Genomic DNA, 20,911 nt, shown 5'->3' with positions numbered 1-20,911 from the left:
TGTCTTTCTTCTGTGCTCTGGTTGATTTTTCTCTCAGAGGTTCCCCATGGCATCTTCCAGTCAAGATCCACTTGCAAAAGCCCCACTGGAGCTCAAAACAGAAAAATCAGTTTAGCAAAGTACATATGATATTATACATCATGTATTGGTAAAGCCATCTCACATCTTTTCCAATTCTCACCTTCTCAAACATCTACCATTTTCAATGATACTTGGCTCTAGTTTTCATTTGATCTTCCTAGGAGATTAGTCTCACCAATACCATGTAAGTAATTTGAATCAGATGAAAAGTTCTGCATCTGTTGAATGACTCTTCAGAATAAAGCTACTTCTGTGGTTAAATGTTTACAGGGTTAGGGCCTCAGTCAAAGAAGTCACCTTCTTGTTCTCATTGGTACCACAAATGTCCCTGGTACTACAGGGATGACACTAGTAACCAAGATTATACTGACAGTCAGGCAAAGTGCTGAAGAATTCTGTCCCATTTAGGAAGCACAGTGTAAAAACTGAGATCTCACTGGGTTCACACAGGAAGATAAAAACAATTTGTGCTTTTGAAATGCAGAGTTCCCTGTGGATGAACTACAGTCACAACATGCAAGCTCCTTGCTGCCAGCTGCTCAGATTGATGTGTACTCACCAGGTTGGAGTGTTTGAAGGATCAGCCCCTCTCTTTACTTCCCTTCCTCAGGATGCTGCAGGGGAGAAGGAGGCAGGGGACATGGCAAATGCCAAAAGGCCTGAAGAGGGCTAGCATTCATCTATCTTGGCTTAGATGTGCTTAGGGCAAGCAGTAGGTATTTGTTTCCATAAAGCTCAGGCACAAATTTTCAACAATGAAAGCAGCCCCCCCTTCCAAACCACTCACTTAATGGCAATGACTGTGAATGAAAACAGAGCCCAGGTGGCATTGCAGTAAGCTGTAGCTGCATATCATCTGACTAAATTTTAGAAAAGTTACTTGTAAAATCAATATAGGGGCATATTTTCTACAGCTGCATTTTGGAAGCTCACATAGGAAAGCAGAAAGCATTAAAGTGAGCTGGCAGTGATTTTAGTGTTTTCTGTGGATCCTGTAGCAATTTCATGTAAATAGTTTTTAACTTACCCCTATAATTTAATTTTTTTTTGTTGACTACCTAAACTGCTTTTGAGGCAAATACTTCTTCTAGGTCATCCAACCTTTATAATTTTTTTTTCTTTGTAGTCAAATGCAACAAAACCTGAATCACCACAAATAAAGTTTCCATAATTGGCTTTTTTAGCAGTAGGTACCTTTGGTTTTCACTAAATATCTGTCACTAGCACAGAAACCTTACATGCAGTCTAGTTTCAGCAAGGTCAGTAGTTGAACTCACTGCCAGAGTTCCCCAAATCACTCAGCAATACCAGTGACCTGACCCACAGTATGATGGAGGTGGGGGTATTAATGAGGGTTGCAAATATTCTGGTTTAAGAGCTAATAAGAATAGCAAGTGCAGTTTTTATTTGCATGGAGCTGACTTGCTGCCCCTTGAATCACGTGGGTCTTATTTGACTTTTCATGGATTTTATTTGATCTCCAGGAAAGCTTTGGCTTCTCCTATTCCCTGTATCTCTCTGTGGGCAACAGGGGTGTAATTTCAAAGGAAATTCCACTCTTTCCTCAGTACAGTAAAACAGCTGAAATTGCATTGCATGCAAAATAAAATCACTGCTTCATTAACTTAGTCATTTGTGGACATTTCCCATGCAGATTTGCAGGGAAAGAGGAAAAGGTAGCATGTTGAGGTACACATATGTATATGCATGCATAGTTACGTACACAGCTGTGTTTCTATCTACCTGATTATCTCCCTGTTTATCTACATACCTCTCTTTATTGATCTATCTCCCCCAGAGGCTTTATATTGTATGTATGGGTAACTCATTAATGACCACTGTCTGTTTAGTTTTCCCAAAGGACTACCTCACAAACTTCTCTTTGACTAGTCACTAGTTAATAATTCTGATTAAAAGGTATAATTCCTTTGGGGGGGTTCATTTTTTCTAAAAAAAACCTAACACTCGGTGTGAGAGGGCAATGGCTACTGCCATGGTGGGCATCCCACATGGAGCAGGATGTGGATGGTGGCGGGTGGGAAGGGCAGCTGTGGCAGCATTTGTTGGATCCCGATAGCTGGGCTGCGGCCAGTGAGGGTGGTGGGGTACACGCTACATGCTTAGGGGGGAACTCCACCTTGTGAGCTCAGCCCCGGTGCTGCCAGACACTTCAGACAGTACAGTCGCTGCCGGCAGGAACGTGTGTCTCACGGACAGTACCTCATACAACTGGCCTTTGGGACCTTTTCTGTTGGGAGGATTTTTAAGAAACCCCAGAAATTCACGATGTAGCGCCAGAGACTGAATTTTACTGCTGAATCCCTCCTGCCGCCGAGCAGGGAAGAGGCAGAGCTCTCGCTGTCCCCCCGAAGGGAAGCATCCTGGTGGGATGCGCAGGAGGCCCGGCGCTGGGCCGGGGGCGGGATCGGGCTGGGGAGGGCGGGGGCTCGGCCCCGGGCCCCGCCCCGGGCACATGAGGGGCGGTGCCGCTCGCCGGGGTCCCGCATCCCCGCCGGGCGGCTCGGGGCGTGCGGCTCGGCTCGGCTCGGCTCGGCTCGGCTCGGCTCGGCTCGGCTCGGCTCGGCTCGGCTCGGCTCGGCTCGGCTCGGCTGGACGAGACGCGGCTGCCGTCGGACAGAGGGTTCTCTCGGCGTCCCGGCGTCGTCTCGCAGCCCCGGCGGCCGCGGGGTGGGGGTCCGCGCGGCGCGACTGCTGGCGGTCCTGCTGTGCCTAGCTCCCGGTAAGCCCTCGGGGAGCCGCCGGGGGCCGGGACCCCGAGGAGAGGGGGCGCGGAGATGCCCGGGTGCCGCGGGTGCGGCTTTCCTGTGGGTTTGTCGGGGCTGCTCGAGTGCGAGTCTCCGTGTGGGACGGGACGCCCGTGGCTGCGGGCTTGCTGACCCCTCCTGTCCTGTCCTCTTGGCCTCTCCTGTCCGGCCGGCTGGGGCTGGCCCGTCGGAGCGGGCTGCCTGTCCTGGCATAGTGTCCCGCTCGCTTGGCTCCAGCATCAGCTGTCGTTTCCGAGAGCAGAATGTCCCTGGAGCCAAACGCGGGAAACCTGTCATCAGCGAAGAACCTGCTCGGAATGCAAGTGATTAAAGCACGGGGAAATGCTAGCGAAATAGGGAATGTCCCGGTCTGGCCACGCTCTCTTGTTGCCCGCTAAAGCCGGCCGAGCTGTCACGGCTGGGGCTGCGGCTCAGCCCGGTGAGGCGGGATTCCTGGAGGTGATGGCAGCAGCTAGGGCGGACTGAAGATCTCTCCCTGTGGTATTCCCAAATGTTGCACAAGCTGGGCTGGTGCCTCAGAGCAAGCACCGGCACCCAGATCACAGCTCTGACAAGCGCCAGTGGCTGCGGGTGGGTGCGATGCAAGCTGCTGTGCCGATAGTCCGGTAGTAATACAGTTTTGCCTAACTGCGTAGGAGGAAAGAGATAAACTTAGAAAATCATGGCGCAAAATAAGTTCATGGGATCTCAAATTGGTGACAAAGTATAAAATAGTTTCTTTACATTGATCAGTAGTCTCAAAGAAGTATATTCAATTTATTATAAGAAAAGTTGGTAATCCCCAAGGGAGTGAGATCATCAGATGAAGGTTCACTTCGTTTCAATGTCCCACATCCTCTTGTTAGACCTTGAAGTTGGCAATGCAAGAAAACAGGAACTCCACCCTGGCTGGCTGAATTGTAGTTCTCTGCAGCTAGCTCCTGACCATCTGCCTTTGCTTCCTGTTATGACAGAATTTTTTAACTTTTTGGGATGTGTGAAAAATCATGATTTACCCTTCGCTGCTAAATAGGTGATGTGAAAGTGTCCACTTAAAACCTGCTGCATATTCCTGTAATAATACTTTTCTGACAGAGTAGAATTTTCTTTGTTTATTTGGTTTATTTGAGGGATTTCATACATGTTTTTGCAGGTTTATTTATTTCTCTGGATCAGCCAACCCTTAGCATCCAAAAAGATGTTCTCACAATAATGGCAAACAACACACTAAATATTACTTGCAGGTAAGGACACGTCTGTTCAGTATGATTTTGATGATTGGTAATTTATGTAGTGAGTTTTTGTACAGAATCGCAGGTGATGCGATCTCTCTCCTGTCATGACTCCTGTTTACTCCCTGCTCCCTCTGTGCCTTCTGCCTTACTTTTCCCTGACAAGTTTTAGAAATTATGTGGGAGGGGTTGCAGCAGGAGAGGGCTGGGGAATGTAGGGTGGCTGGGAGGAGGAAGCGTTGGATGTGGCCTCGTGGATCCTGCTGGTGAGCCATACTCTCAGTGCTGTCTTTTGGGTGCTTTGCCACTTAGATTCAACAGAATGTAAATCTCAAGTAGCTTCCTTGTAGCTGTTAAAAGTAGGTTATGTGTGAATTTGTCCTACATGGTTTGACGCTCTCTCTGTGTGAGGGGGTGAAGCCCATCCCCATCCTTAGCCACAGAGACTGGTGGGTCTGGGGTTCCTATCAGAAGCGTCTGCTCCTCTAACATTTGCTTTCCCAGCGGTCAGAGACCACTGGAGTGGTCGTGGCCAAGCAAGCAGAGCAATGCTGAGAGGCGTATCTCCGTGACAGACTGCAGTGATGGCCCCTACTGCAAGACACTTACTCTAAGCAAAGTCATTGGCAATGACACAGGGGACTACAAGTGCCTTTACAGGGACAACCAGGCAGCTACAACCATTTATGTTTATGTTCAAGGTAAGTGCTTACACAGGTGTCTCTTTCCCTAGCATCAAGAGAAGGAAGGAATATCAAGTGTCTCAAAACAGTTTTGATGCTAAAATTTATTAATTCTAGAATTTTTGATCCTATGAAACATTTTTCTTGTTTTCATGTTGAGTAATTAAATTCAGGTATGCTAGTTGCCATCAACACAAAAGCCTTTGTACCTATAATTCTAAACTGACCTGCCATATGCAGTACGTGGTCTGCTGTTCTCCACCCAGAATTTAGCATACTGATACGTATCTCTGATGAACTCAGCTTGTTCTCATGACTGCAGAGCTATTACTGACCCCAGGAGGAGCTTCATATGAGAGAAGATTACAGAGATTTTATATTTGTTAAAAGTTACATAACTGATAAACTGTACAATTTGTACTGATATCATTAAAAAATCCCAAAAAACACCCAAACCCCAAAACATGAACTTCCATACATTTGCTGACTCTGGTGATGAAATCTATGCAGGCTGTAAGAACTCAGTTTTCAAACTTGGGCTGTCAGTTGTGTTGGCAGCAGCACAGCTGAGCATCTCAAACACTGCAAAGCCTCCAGTTGTACACTCAGCTTCAGTAAGTGCATTCATTGAGGCATCTGCCTTTTTGCACTGATGGCTTCACCCTCATTTCCATATGCATCCTGTTTCCTCTTTATTGTTAACTTATAGTTACCATTTTGAGAAATGAGATGTAATTGAGTACATGACTTAGCTTGTTTTATAATACCATGGACCTATTTTTTTGGTGTTTTGATCTGACTTTGAAAAGGATACTTCCCATCAGGGGAGTCAGTGTAACATGTCACAAGTTTTAACTGATATTTCCTGTAACACTTATGCAAGGAAAGTCACACCAGGGTAAATCAGTTTTTTGTCAGCAAAAGGACTGCTTTAGCAGGAAGCCATTCTCCAAAGTGCACAATGCTGCTGATAACTGTTTTGACAATAATGTTATTCTAAACCTGAGGTGTCTATAAAAACATGTACCTCCCCTATTTAGTCTCATTATTTCATTGCTTTATGACATGGAAGATAATAAAACTGACTTGTGAAAAAATAGACAGGGAAAGAACAAAACTGGAAAATCACATGATGAATAATACCCACTTATCAATTGAATATTATTCTAGATTACAGATCACCATTTGTGACTTCAGTTAGTGATCAGCTTGGCATTGTATACATCACTAAGAACAAAACTGTGGTAGTGCCGTGCCTTGGAACCGTATCAAATCTCAATGTATCTCTACATGCGGTAAGGAAGAAGCCTGTTAATTTTTCAAGAGTTAGTTGTAATCACTGTGGCATAAATATGTTGTTTGAAGTATAAATACATTTCTTAAAAACTTCTTTCTGTTGTTGTGAGTTTTGTAGCCTGTGATTACAAGATGTACCTGTACTCATCTATGGCACTGAGCTCTCAGAGCATGTACTAATTCCTGGGCTGGGATGCTGAAATGGGGCACTGCAGTTGTGGAAAGTGCTGGGGGTGACTTCAATTCAAGGTTGTTTGATTTTTGAAATCTGAATTTGTGTTTTATCAATATTCCAAACAGAAATATCCAGAAAAGATATTTGTTCCTGATGGTAAATCCATTTCATGGAATAATAAAAAAGGCTTCACTATACCCAGTCATTTAATCAACTACGCAGGCATGGTCTTCTGCGAAGCTAAAATAGATGATGAAAGCTACCAGTCTGTGATATACATAGTTGCAGTTGTAGGTAAGCCAAAGGTTTTTATTTCTCTATAACCAATGTTCTTTTTCTTTCTACAGCATACTGAACCAATTACATTTGGTTGGACACTAGGTTATTCAATACTGACAATGCAGCTAATGCAAAATGGATGTTGAGATTTATATCACTTTTCTTTTAAATGCAATGTATTGTGTTCTTTCTGGTTGATCACTGGGATAAGTGCTTCTATTTTTAGTGTTTTACATTGATGCCAGGGATTTTAATTTCTTTTTTTTTCTTTTTCCTGACAATGCAAACCTTTTTCCTAAAATCACTTATCCATGTCAGTCACATTTGAAGGAAATGAGAGGCAAGCATCCATCAGCAGCAGATGAAAAGAAATTGCTCTGAGGGGGTACCAAGGGAAGGGTGGATCTGAAGGTCTCACTTAGAGCTGGGTTGTATTATCTCCCTAAAGACCTGTGTCTCAGCTCTCAAAGGGTTTTATGCTTTCCTGGTATATTTTGTCATATGTTCATCAAACCCCAGAAATAATGTGTTAATTCTGTGGAGGCTTAAGCCTGAGCTGAAACTCAGCAGCTATTTCTCTTTTAGCTGAGGACACAGTGCCCATTTTAAGTATCCAAATGGCACCAAGACAGTCTCTTCTGGCTTTTCAGGAAGGCATAGCAGCTCCTCCCTCTTTACTCTGTACAGAAGGCTTTTACTTCTCCACCAAATTCACAAGTCCTCACTCTGATTTGGAGGAATTTCAGAATATCTGTAGAATTTCTGCGTTCAGAATATTCTGTTTTGAAATATTTTAGATGAAGGTGCCTAAGGCAGAGGAAGTGTGTGAATCACTGTGTCTTGCTTGTTCCCACCTCTGGAGGGGCTCTGATCAAGTGCACAAATCCTGCTGTGTCACTGTCTGACAGGTCTCAGCTGGGAAGTGCTCAGGGCAAGCACATCACTTGTCTTCAGGCTCCTTTGTACACCCGTTATCGTGCTGCACTGGGGTATCAAGGGGCTTTTTTGTAGCTGTAGTTTTGGTGTATTCACCTGGGAAATTTGGTGCTGAGTACTGTAAAGAATTCTTCTTATCCCCATATTTCACGTGTGCCTTTGTCTTTCTCTAGGGTACCGAATTTATGACCTGACAATGAACCCACATGATGAAGTAGAGCTGGCAGTGGGAGAAAAACTTGTTCTCAATTGCACTGTAAGGACAGAGCTGAATGTGGGAATCGATTTTAAATGGGACTACCCTTCCATCAAGGTAAAGTCATTCTAACTAACAGGTGACTTCATCACAAAGCAGTTTGATTTATTGAGGTATAATGTCACTTCCCCCTTTAAAACATTGAGAAAGATGGTAATACACAATGGAATTTCTGGTATACACAAGTATGCAAAAGGTGTCAGAAGGAATAACAATGACACTTACAAGCATTTCTGTCTTTTGCCTGTTACAGGAAAAACGTGCCACCATTAGGGATGTAAAAACCACTGCAGGAGAAATAAAGAAGTTTGTGAGCACCCTTACCATTGAGAGTGTGTCCTTAAGTGACAAAGGTCGATATACTTGTGCAGCATCCAGTGGTCGTATGAACATGAAAAACAGCAGTTACTTTGTTATCCACGGTATGACATTTTCCACTTCAGTTCTGTTGCTTGTTTCAGATTTGGTGTTAATTACTGGGATGCAGAAGGCATCTTGATGATGAATCAAATGTCAGAAATGAACCAAACTGTAGCTACAGTATTTCTTTTGCAACTAGTATGGGAGTATGGGATTATTTTTATACCACATCCTTAGTTAATAAGATTTTGAAGGATGCTGCATTTTACTGAAAGCTGTAGAATCCCACTGGAAAGTGGGCAGTAAAATAAACTAATGTAAGGCTCTGACCCTCTTCTGCATTGACCTCCTTAAGGTCCTGTAAAACTCAGTTTGTGTAGGTGGCTGTGTACAAGGGCTGCTTGTTCTCACTCTTGGTGAACTTAGGCTAGGTCTTGGTGCCTCTGTGACACAAGAGTCTGGGTCAGCATGAATGAAGCTAAGAAAATAAAACCTTCAGCTTTTGCATTATGAATAGATGAATCAAATGGAGTTTTGGTCATAAGGAAATGATGCAAGGGAAACAGCTTTGGCTAAGTGAATAGATAAGTACAAGGCCACATCCTACAGCCTTTTCTCAAGCCCCTCTTGGGCACAGCCCCAGCTCCACTAACTTATAGAAAAAAATTACCAGCATGAGAATGGCCCATTTTTAATCGCTGAGTCAGACAAAGAGGTTTATATTTTAAAGGAGACTGGTTTTCCTGAGGTTTGATTTCAGGGGCCAGAATATTAATGGTACTTTTAAAATGAAAGACAAAACTTTCAAACTTATTGTGGGCATAGTGATTCAAGATATACTGAATTTTCTCCTGGGTTCTTTCTGTTCTGCTCCTCAGGAGCCAAAATGAGATCATGTGCTATACTGAGTATATCAGATACTAAGTCTAAACTATCCTAAATCTTAGTCAAAAGGCTAATTTAGTCAAAAGGCTAATCACTGTCTTATGTCTGAATGCAAGTTTATAACTTATAACAAATAACGTAAATAATTTCAAAGTAGTCTGTAAATGCAGTGGTTCAAATATATATTTGAGAATAGTCTGAGGGTATTTAACTTTATCACACTGTAGTTTTGAATAGTCTAATTTCCTGGAATGAGTATATTGAGAGAGTTTCATGATATGTATATATATATGTATATACAGGTCTGACAGTTGGCACATTATCCTGAGAGCTGTCTTGTCTCTGCTTTCCAGAGCTCCTTGGTGAGGGAACTGGTCTGTTCCTCTGTGTGAAGGAAAGGACTAGATTTTCATGGTGGCATCTCTCCAGAGCCCAATTTGGAGCCAGCTGTGCTTTACCAATGACCCATAGTCCTGTCACTATCTTCTATTTGTCACTTTGTTAGGTGCTAACCCAAATGAAAAGCTTTGGTCCTTGAGAAAAGACCATTTAGTTTACTTCCTTTTTTTTTTTCCCCAGAAAGTCCTTTTATTCACCTGGAGAAAATGGAGAATGTCGTTGAGACAAGGCTAGGTGACACAGTCAAAATTCCTGTCAAGTTTAAAGGATATCCTCCACCAGAGGCTAAATGGTATGAACTGGGATATAATGTGTTTGAAAAAATGAACTATTCTTAATTAAAGCAAATAATTTAAATATTCAAAGCGCTCTGTATTTTTTTTTTCAGGTATAAAAATGGAAAAGCCATCAATGCAAATCATACAGTTAAACTTGGCTATGCATTAGTGATCACTGAAGCAACTGAAAAGGATGCAGGGAATTACACGGTTGTCCTTACAAACCCCATTAACAAGATGCAGAAAAGACATACATATACCCTGCTGGTAAATGGTAAGTGGGATTACAGAGGTGCCTTTCTTTCACGTGTGGATGTGGCATATTACCATCCTTAGGCTTAATTCATCCCATACCTATGAAGATTTAAGTACTGAAGAAGAACAGCTCTTGAACCTCAGCCCTGGGAAGGCAGAGGTGACTCCTCTTTTCTGGCTCTAGGATGTGTCAGTCAAGAGGCTGCAGACTCTGGGTGTCAGTGTTGTGATGATACTTTGTGTCGGGTGGGGTTTTATATTTTGGTTTGGTTTTTTTCTGTATATTATTCTTTGCCTCTGTGTCCTGCTCTTTTCCTGCCCTTCTTGCTGGCTGTGCTGCTGGAGTCCTCCTCCACCCGCTCCATCCTGGCCCTGTCCCGCCTCACCCATCCTTCCTGCCCCACACAGGCTATCCCTCCTCTTCTGCCCTGTCCTCTACAACCCTCCTCCTCCTCCCCTACCTCCTCCTTTCTGCTCCCCAGGAAACAGCCTATGCTTTGAAGACAGCAGGTCTTGGAAAGGGCAGCAAGGCTACGTGCAGAGGGATCAGGCCTGGGGAATAATTTGCATTTAATGGCTGGAAATGGTGGTGAGAGTCCAGGAACTGCATTTTAAACCATGGAGTATTGAAGGAGGGTTTTGTAGGAGATCCCAAGTATCCTGATCCTCCAAGTGTTGGGCAGGTTCACTGCTTCCCCACCTGTCCTTGGAGATGCTCTGTGTTGCACTCTCACTGGGGCATGGTGTGACTTGGTCACTGTGGGTCTAATGCATGCGCACTGGGGACCCTTCAGCGGGAGCTGTGACCTGCTGCTCTCCCTGCAGTGCCCCCCCAGATTGGTGAGAACGCACTGATGGCCCCTGTGGACTCCTACAAGTATGGCTCGACACAAGCGCTCACCTGCACCATCTACGCGGTCCCACCACCCACCACCGTGCTCTGGCACTGGCAGCTGGAGGAGGAGTGCACATTCAGCCCCCAGTGAGTGCCAAACCCTTGTTATCTTCTGCAGCTTATGTAGGTCTCGAGTGATATTTGTGTTGGGTTGGGGTTTGTTTGGTGTCTCCCTCATCCAGGCTCGTTACTGAGTGCAAACCCAATGGCCAATGAAGAAAAGGATTGTTGTACTTAATTTACAGATTGCTGCAGGCAGGCTCTGCCAAGGTCATTGTTGTTGGCAGAGACGAGGGCCACCCGCGGAGAGGATCCAGCAGTGCTGGCATGTTGCTGTCGTGCTCTCTTGAAGGGCATCTTGACTTGCAGGGGGTCTCAAATGCAGCTGTTTGCATGCCCTTCCCTCAGATCCCCCTGTGGGCTGCAGGCCCAAAACTCCTTCCCAAACAGAGGAAATTTGCTGCTTATGCTAATTATGTGTCCTTGTGGTGGTTTTTTTTCTTGTGCTCAAGTGCTGAGTGTGATGGTGCTCTTTATCTGTGTGAAAGTGTATCTCAGAGGAAGTGCACTGATTGATGTTGGGGAATGATAGAGAGAGTGCCTGACTGAGATTCACGCAGCTTCCCTTATCTGGATCTGCCATAAGCCCAGATTTCCTTTAAAAAAAAAAAGACCAGGGTAAAAAAAAAAAAAAAAGCATTCTTCTTTCCTGTTGTTGTTTTTAAAATGATTCCACTAGTTTCTTCCTTTGGTGCCTGGTTGCTTCCTACACAATGGCTACTGTCCTCAAGAAATTCTTGTAGGGAGTTCAGTGATTTTTATGTCTCTCTGTCTTCCTTTGAACTAAATCGACTTGAATCATCCATTTATGAATGGAGGTTTGTTCCCAGAATAGCTGCTTTCCTCCAACCATCCCAAATGAGCTGACACAGGCAGATTAATTAGGAAATTCACCTTTAGGCTTGGGGGTCCTTTACTTTAAAGAGCATGAAGGTCTCAGGAGGTTATAGGGTGAAATTTAATGGAAATATTTCCAGAAGCATACGCTTTCCCCACAGATGCAAGCTGTGGCCAGTGATGCATCTGACTTATAAATATCTGCATATTATAAAGAAAACTCAAAATACCTCTCTTGAAGGGCAAATATTCCTCTTATCTAATGCATATGTCTCTACTTACACTTCAGGAAAGTTCGCTCAGGAGCCAATCCATATGCGTGCAAGAAATGGAAAGTGATCTCAGAGAGAAAGGGTGGGAATCAGGTTGAAATTAAGCACCGGGTCGTTACTATTGCTGGGAAGACAAAGGTGAGCACATTTTCTTTTCTCTTGGCTGGGGATAATTAACTCTGTTCAGCAGTCCACATGTCTGGAAATATATCACTAGAGATGAGACTCTTTTTCATATTGTTAAACTTGGGAATGTACTCTCTGCTAGGTGGGCAAGCTCCTGCTGAAAACAAGAGGTAGAGATACACACTTTCAGGTCCTTTGAGCACTCATCCAAAGTGAATCTCTGTTGTGGAGTATAACTGACTTAGATTTCAATAACTAACTTTTAGTGGTTTAAAGTTAGGTGAGTTAGTCTTGCCAATTAATTGTAATAGAAGTTGGAGAGACTGAAAAGAAGAAAAAATTGTGAGTGCAGCATTTTTTAACACCTATACCAAAGTCCGTCTTCTGCTTCTTCCTGTTTCCTTTTACCTGATATTTACACACTTAAGGACAAAAATGTAAATTTCAGAAGGGGACTGTGCTTCTGCTGTGCCATGGATTTGTGCTTTGGAGGGATTTGTGGTTGTACAGATATCTGCAGAGCCCTTTGCTGAGCTATTGAGGGAGCTGGGCATTTCTTTAGCACTGATATGGTATGAAATTGTTTTTTTGTAGACTGTGAGCACCCTCGTGATTCAAGCAGCAAATGTGTCTGCTTTGTACAGATGTATGGCTATGAACAGGGCTGGGTCAAGTGAGAGAGTGATCTCCTTCCATGTGACAAGTAAGTGCACCCTGCCAAGGACAGACATGTTAAATTAATGTTATTTTGTCTGTTTGCTAATGAAAGGCACTTCAGTGATGTTACCTGATTTCTGTCCTTTGTGCAATTCTTTAATTCTTTAGGATTTTAGGTTTACTTAAGATTTTCTTTTGGCAGCCTTTAAAGTTGCCACTAATTTCAGCCAAGCGATTAGTTCTACTAGCATCAGAATGGTGGGCCAGTGAAAGTGATGCAAGATGGGAGCTGTCGTCCCAAGAGTGACTCTTCTTGAGTTTTTGCAGTCACTTAAAAGAGCAAAAGAGAAATTATAGTAGTGTCACAAAATGAGTAAAGACTTACTGTGAGAGCTAAGGCTAAAATTTTCCAAACCACTGTCAAAGAGCTTCTGTCTCCTTAACAATCAGTCTCCATATTCACATGCCAAAAAATTTATTTTAATCCATATCTAAAAATGAACTATAAGATAGTGCTGAGAATCATCTTTAGGTTGCTGTAAGTTTCTACAGGAAGAGTAACTGTATTTCTTACACAGTCCTTCATTTGATCCATTTGATCCATGTATTGCTTTCAATGAGATTGTGCTCCTTTGATAATTGATTAGTTGATTGTTTGATTTGACTGATCATTTTCATTGTTTCTTTTTATTATTTTCAACCAGATAGGATGACAAAATCTGTATTTCCAAAACAGTTTTTTTGAGTTAATGTTAGCCACAAAATGCACAATCAAATAGGAATTTATTTTACTTTTTTAACTTACAGGGGGACTTGAAATTAATGTCCAGCCTCAGAATCAAGTGACAGAGAAGGATAATATGTCCTTGCGATGCACAGCAGACAAATTCACCTTTGAGAAGCTGTCATGGTACAAGCTCAGCGCTCACGTTTCGCAGACTCCCTTTGGAGGACTGCCCATGCCTGTTTGCAAGAATCTCAATGCTCTCCAGAAACTGAATGAGACAGTTTCAAATACCAATGGTGAAAATGTCACCTTAGAGCTCATCCTTCGTAACATCTCCCTCCTAGATGCAGGGGACTATGTTTGTATTGCTCAGGACAAAAAGGCTAAAACACAGCACTGCCTGGTGAAGCACCTTACTGTTCAAGGTATGGATCTCTTACTCTGAAGCAAAATGAGTGGTTGTGTATGAAAACAATTGCAGTAGTGGCAACTTTTGATATGTTAGGCTTTGCATGTGTTTGGTTAATGGTGCCCTCAGTTTGTTAAATGGATTTATACCAGTTGTAACACACGCTTCTGGGGCTTGTTCAGGCAGCAGAGACTGTTTCATTTATACCAGTGAGGAAACACTGACTGAGCCACTGTACTGTGCAAGGAGATGTGTTTGGCTTCTGCTGAAGTAATGCATTTAGCTCAGTAACTTCTCAACTTTACTTTTCAGAACATGTTTTTCTCTGTAGCTGTATATGCACGTGTGTATTCATGCTGTTGTTTTGTGTGACTGACTCTTGAGTTTGGAGTAGTGCCTGTAATTTAAAACTGCCATGAGTGATACTAGTATTCAGGAACAAGTAATGCAAGCTGATAATCACTCAGCTTTTCACACAAATAGTGATGACTTTGCTTTGGGATCTAGATGTCTAGGTTGATTAGGCAGATTCAGGAAAATACTTCCGCATGTTCACAGCCTGTCCTGAATGGATGTTTAATGTCAAACCTCTCATAAGGTCCCTGGACACAGAAATGTGAGGGAAGCAATTTCTCAACTACTCCCTCTTCCCTCAGCAGCCTGAGCAGTTACAAATTAAATCAGCTAAAGCAAGTTATATCAATACCGTTGAAATTTTCTTGGCTATTATAAATTTTTCATGTCACATGGAAGTTGAACTATGATCTTAACTAACATGAACACTTTGGCTCTTGGTGTAATTAAAGGATTTGAGACTTTGTTACTGGGACATGCACTGCTACTACTGAAAAAAAATGATCTTTTTCTTAATAATCAGTAATTTTACTGTATTTCTGTAATTCAAACCAACAGAGCCCATGGCACCCACGCTTGTTGGAAACCTAGAAAATCAAACAACAAACATTGGTGAAACTATAGAAGTGTCATGTGCAGTGAATGGCATTCCTCGTCCAAGCATCATGTGGTTTAAAAATAATGAGACCCTTGTGGAAGATTCAGGTGAGGATTGCTCCTTTATTATTAAAAAGCTTTCTATCATGGGACTGACTGCTGATTTTCACCATGAAAATTTTCATTTTGAATTCTTAACAGAAAGAGACATAGAAATAGCAAAATTAAGAATCATAATATTTTTCCAGGTATTGTTTTGAAAGATGGGAACAAAACACTTACCATCCGTCGAGTGAGGAAAGAAGATGGAGGGCTATACACCTGCCTTGCATGCAATGTCCTTGGATGCAGTAAAGCAGTGGCTTTTTTTTCAGTGGAAGGTTGGTGTTTGCTTCTTTCCAGATTGTGCATAAAATCTTTAGAGTAACTAGAAGGAAAATCTACTTGCTATCCTGATGGGAGATCTGAAAGTACACTGTGAAATTTGTGAAAAGTCCTGACCATTCATATCAAGCTCAAATTGGATGCTGTCACAGCTGTCATACCCCAGCTGTTGAGGTTGATGCTTTCTTCTCCACTATGTTGCTTAGAGCTTCTCAACAAAACCTGGATCTATCTTGTGGTTGCAAAGAAAACTCTGCCAATCTATATCATGTGCAAACCCATACAACAGAGCTACGTAAAAATGCAGATATCCTGGGGCATCCCTGTTGTCTAGGTAACATAATTGTCATACTGTGTTTTTTAGCATAGTATGTTGTACCTTTTTTTGAATTGTGTCATTGCTTTCAGAGCATCTAAGGAAAGCATAATGAAAGCTTTTTTGCAGACTGTTGTGATTGTTGTTCCATTTCACTGAAACCTGTGGTGATTTTGAATTAGAGGACTCCAGCCTTGGTCCACCACAGACCACACTCTGAAAGCAGCATTTGTGAGACCCATCTCTCACTTGTTCCAGTCCTTTTGTGGCCCACCAAAATACGAGTTGCAATGACAAACAATAAATGGTAGCAAGAGGTTAGTCGGCAGTGTGGGTAGCTGGGACCATGATGGACTTTCCACTAAGACCTGCAACAAGAAGCCTCAAACTAAAAGCTTCTTGTTCTTAATATTTTCATACTTTAGTCACTGAGCCCTTCACAAACCTCTGTCTTTAAAGTCAGGGTGGTTGTCTGATCCATACCATCAAGGTAATTAAAGAAATATCATGGTATTCTTATAGGTCTCTTTAGGATATTAAGATGTCGGGCAAAATGTTTACCTGGGGTGGAAATTATCTGCAGATGGCATTGATGTAGATTTCAGCTGTTGTGGTAAATATGACTGGGGCACATCTGTAGAAGTTTGAAATCTGTGTGGGACATACTGTTTCACTCCAGTAAATTTATAGTGCAGCTCATGGGGGTCATGCAATGGAGTGTGCTGCTGTGTAGGAAAATCTCTGTGGTGCAAGGCATGAAATATAGGAACATGATGTGGCACACAGGGGCTGAAAAAGAGAGCTGTATCTGTGCACTAAAAGGTGTTCAAATGGTATCTTCTGGCCACTATTTTATGGGAAAAGGAACATTGTAAATAGACCTTATTATCATGTTCCTGTAGAACCACATTTTTTATGCCCCAGCTGAATGATGTCAAGAGACAAGAGAGAGATTGTTCTCTAGGTCATTCTCACAGCTCTTTATTTTCTATATGATGGGGATGTTTTTTTGGTTTCTAAAGAAGGAGTAATTAGTTTTTGGTATTCTAAAACAATTATTTCTTTCCAAAATGTGAATTTTACTTTTTCATATTTGCCAAAGGTCCAGACACTGTCTTTGGAACAAAGTTGATGCTGAGAAATGGGATGGTGTGTAAAACAGCATGGAACTGTAATATTCCAACATAAACCCCCAAGCTTTTTGTTTTGTTTTGCTTTCGTTTCCTTGCTCCATGTTGCACTTTTAAAACGAACCTTCAGAACAAGGACCTCCATTCTTTACTTTAATGAATGAACAAAACAAATATGCTTCCAACTATCATTCAAATACTCATTTATTTCTTCCCAGGCGCTGAAGAGAAAACAAATCTGGAGCTCATTATCCTCGTTGGCACTGCAGTGATTGCCATGTTCTTCTGGTTGCTTCTTGTAATCATCCTCCGGACCGTTAAGCGGGTAATGAAAAAATTCTCATACTGTCCTATCAGCACTGGTCTTGCATGACAAATGAGAGCTGACTTGAGGCCTTTTGTGTTGCTTCTTTCCATTGTTCTTAAATCAACAGACACATTTTTTCTCTCCATGCCATAACATTCTTGCCTGGAACCAAGGGTGCAGAAATTTGTTTTTAATTGAACAGGCCCTTGCAAGAGAAAAATGTTTCATCTGGTTCTGTTTATTAAAAAAAAAAAAAAAAAGAGAGACAGAAAAGAAAAGTGTGATTAATTAACAATGGTCACACTCATGATGACATGGTCTAGTGAAATGGTAGCCTGGCATTTCTGGGAACTAATAAAATACTCTAAAGTGAGAAAATGGCATTTTGCCTGCACACTGCCAGCAAAAAACTGTGCAACTGCAACTAATACCATTTTCCAGGCCAACGGAGGGGACATGAAGACTGGCTACTTGTCAATCATCATGGATCCTGATGAAGTCCCCATAGACGAGCACTGTGAGCGGCTCCCATATGATGCCAGCAAGTGGGAGTTTCCCAGAGACCGGCTAAAGCTAGGTGAGTTTCCATTGCATGAGCCATTTAGTGATAGTGCAGCCAGCACTGTGCTGGAGGGTGTTTTGGGTCCTGGCTCACCACAGTACTTCTCTGCTGCTTGATCCCTGGGTGCACTCTGTGTTCCCATAGAATATGATGCATCCTATCTACATTTTAAGTCCTCTCTTAATTTCTGCTTTATGAACTAATTTTGGAGTATCGTTTTTGTTCTACAACTTTTGCCTGCTGCGCCAAACGAGTATGTTTGTGTTCTCACTTCAAGGTAAACCTCTTGGACGTGGAGCTTTTGGCCAGGTCATAGAAGCAGATGCATTTGGGATTGACAAAACTGCTACCTGCAAAACAGTGGCAGTCAAAATGCTTAAAGGTAAAAATAATGACTAGAACTTCAACTTGAATATACAGTATAGGGATATTTGTCAACACTATAACCATTGTACCCATCCTTGTGAAAGTTTAGCTTAACGGCTGTTATCATGAAGCAATGATTAGAGAAAGTACATGCCTTTCCTTCACTGACAACTGGAGCAATGCAACTGTGGTTTCTTAGCCACTGCTTATAATTCTGCTTATGTTCAGAATGTAAAGTTGCTCCTGCAATCAATTTGCACGTGTCCATTTTTGCCTTATGCATCCTCGTTGGAAGCTTTCTGCAAGTCTCAAGACAATGGCTTAGGCACGCTCCAAACTGAGTTGTAGTTTGGAATAGCTTTCTCCTCACTTTAAATCATATTATACTGCCTCACATTTGCCACAGGAAAGTTGAAATGTGTGGTTCCCAGACACATTGTTCCTAAAGAAGACATAATGGGACAGCAAAATGGGGCTGCCAGCAGCTGGAGGCTGTATTCCACAGCAGGCTGTACAGGCACAGCTGACACAGCCTACCAGCCAACACAGCTCCACACCTGATGGGCTGGATAAATACCAGAAGAGAATGGGGAGGAGGGCAAAACCTTTTTGTCTGTGATGCTCCTGACCTGTGTTGCTTTACCTCTGCAGAAGGGGCAACCCACAGTGAGCACAGAGCACTCATGTCAGAGCTGAAGATACTCATTCATATTGGCCATCATCTCAATGTTGTCAATTTACTTGGAGCCTGCACAAAGCCAGGAGGTGAGTAACTTCTTACTGGGGGAGAAGGTGCTAAATGACAACCTTATTTCTTCAATTTTTGCTGCATAGACAATTGAAATTAAAAAATAAGGATTTGAAAGAGTAGTGCTTTCTAACAACAACAAAAAATCTGATAAGAGTGAGCAGGTCCAGAGGTGGAATAAAGGCAGAATAAAAAAGGGCCATGCAGCTCTATCCCGTAGTTGTTCTATCACTGCTTTTCTGTACTTGAGATCCACCTTTATAGTGGACAGCCCATGTGTAACAGACTTCAGAGATGAGTCTAATACCAGATTTAACAAGTTACTCTTGTCACCAGCTACAGGGTGACAGCAAGTTGTGACTTCTCTGTCTTTGGATGGGCTGTTGGTGCCTGTGTGTGTATGTGTGTGTAGGAGGGGAGATTGCATCTTGGAGTCTAGTTCTGGGTGGATGAACCTATTTCACTTTATAATCAGGGACAGATGTTTCATTTAGCAAATCCAGTACTACAAACTAATTTGGAAGAAATTCAGTGTAAAGTAACTAAGTAATAATTTTTCAGGGAAGCTGACTTGTTGGCTTACTGTGGGAAGAAAATTTAATTTGTAAAGTTCCATGACAGAAGTCAGTAGTTGAAGGAAACTTAATCCATAAATATTTATTTCCTTGTTTATTCCATAATAAAATAGAGATGGCCAGTATGTGGAACCTAGGATGAAAATTTGTCATCATAGCATATGCTTATATGAAGTAAATTTGGACATGAAATACCATATTTAGATTGTACATTTAGGCATATATGTCTGAAACCAAGTTTCCTGTTTTAAATTTTCAGTAGTTTAACCACCTGTACAAAAATGCATGGATAATCACATACGTATTTTATTGTGGAGGTTAATTGCAATGAAGTTCATTCAAATATTTATGTTGCATCCTCACAATGTCGATTAGCTTGGGCTGCTAGCGGCATGTTAAATACAAGCACACCACTATGCTTTTTGACATACAAAATTAAGCCCGTGATTTTGATATGCTTTGTTTTTTCCCTTTAAACAGCAGAAAAATGAATAATTTCAGTACTTTGATTAGATTTTTTTTTTTAATTACTGATTTTTTAAAAAAACCTTTAGCTATTGGAATGCTCTTAGAACTGTAGGTATTTCTAGCCAGAATTTATGCTGTGAGATAAGGTGGGATATAAGTGGTCTAATGAATTGCTTTATGTGTTGTACAGGCCCACTCATGGTGATTGTGGAATATTGCAAGTTCGGAAATCTGTCTGCTTACCTACGGAGCAAGAGGAGTGAATTTGTCCCGTACAAGGTAAGGAGTCAAGGTTAACAGTAAAATTTTGATTTGGTGGGTTTTTTCCACACACAGTGTTTCTTTTTCTAGTGCAGACTGAAGCAGCAATCCTTGGGGACATGTCTTGGTGCTTCTTGGTGCTTCTCATGGGAATGAGAGATGGCAAAGACATCAGAGGTCATTTAGTCTTTCCCCTGGCCCCTGCAATGTAGCTGTTTTGTTATTGTTAGCTTAAAATGTGCAAAGGAACTGGGCTTCCACTATTTCCTTTGGCAGACTATTCTACACTTGGCTGTATCTTTCAGGAAGTTTTTTCTGATTATCAGCCTGAATTTTTTCCTTTCTTAGTTAAGCTCCAGACCACCTTAAATAACTGCATTCCTTGCTTAGTTTATATATCTATCAGATATCCCTAGGTATCTGCTGTCACATGATTATCTGTTCTACTGTCCCTTTGGCTCATTGCTGAACGAGGTTATACATTTCTTCTGCTGTTAATAGTTTTGTATAATTGATGTAGCTCATGAGTTTACATTCAGCATTTCACCTCCCAAGTTCTTCACAAGAAGGAGCTCCATCACAGCACCCCTTCTGCACCCTGATTTGACAGAAGTGGGAGGATGGAGACTGGCATTTTCAAACTCATTTCTGGGCACCTCTGACAGGAATCTTATTTCTGGAGAGCATCCATCTGGAGGATCCATGCCCTCTGAGGGTCAGATTGCTGTATGAAGAACTTGGCTGTGTGTACCCAGCTCTCAGAGTTACCCTGGGGACCCTAGCCTTTTCCACCCACAGCCAAGAGGCCCCTGGGCTGTACTCTCCCATGTTGGTAGACTTGTCTTCCTGCAGCTGCTGTGTTTACATCAAAGCTTCTCACCAGTGCTTGTTGGTTCTCCAGGGGGTTATTTTTCTTTATCCTTGGAGACATTGTTTACTATTTTATATTGGCAAAGGGAACTCTCTGCATCTTCTTGTGA

At 42.3% G+C, this 20,911-nt stretch overlaps 1 protein-coding gene across 1 annotated transcript in view; it reads left to right on the top strand.

Annotated features, from left to right (window-relative positions):
- The window catches only part of KDR (kinase insert domain receptor), a 57,585-nt gene that overhangs the window by 24,678 nt on the left and 11,996 nt on the right, over positions 1-20,911 (top strand). Inside the window, exons 3-22 of the mRNA XM_088056978.1 lie at positions 2,374-2,821; positions 4,000-4,090; positions 4,583-4,779; positions 5,932-6,056; positions 6,358-6,526; positions 7,621-7,760; positions 7,957-8,125; positions 9,528-9,639; positions 9,736-9,899; positions 10,706-10,862; positions 11,962-12,082; positions 12,665-12,773; positions 13,535-13,879; positions 14,776-14,922; positions 15,063-15,194; positions 16,863-16,969; positions 17,393-17,528; positions 17,791-17,895; positions 18,531-18,644; positions 19,861-19,949. Coding sequence (XP_087913104.1) covers positions 2,374-2,821; positions 4,000-4,090; positions 4,583-4,779; positions 5,932-6,056; positions 6,358-6,526; positions 7,621-7,760; positions 7,957-8,125; positions 9,528-9,639; positions 9,736-9,899; positions 10,706-10,862; positions 11,962-12,082; positions 12,665-12,773; positions 13,535-13,879; positions 14,776-14,922; positions 15,063-15,194; positions 16,863-16,969; positions 17,393-17,528; positions 17,791-17,895; positions 18,531-18,644; positions 19,861-19,949 — 3,177 coding nt within the window. The remainder of the gene's footprint in view (positions 1-2,373; positions 2,822-3,999; positions 4,091-4,582; positions 4,780-5,931; positions 6,057-6,357; positions 6,527-7,620; positions 7,761-7,956; positions 8,126-9,527; positions 9,640-9,735; positions 9,900-10,705; positions 10,863-11,961; positions 12,083-12,664; positions 12,774-13,534; positions 13,880-14,775; positions 14,923-15,062; positions 15,195-16,862; positions 16,970-17,392; positions 17,529-17,790; positions 17,896-18,530; positions 18,645-19,860; positions 19,950-20,911) is intronic.

Source organism: Pseudopodoces humilis, chromosome 6 (genome assembly GCF_049639895.1).
Source record: "Pseudopodoces humilis isolate 2021_Gansu_Grassland_sample_001 chromosome 6, ASM4963989v1, whole genome shotgun sequence".
NCBI lineage: Eukaryota > Metazoa > Chordata > Aves > Passeriformes > Paridae > Pseudopodoces > Pseudopodoces humilis.
Note: the sequence above shows the minus strand (reverse complement) of the source record. Positions and strands in the feature narration are given on the sequence as shown.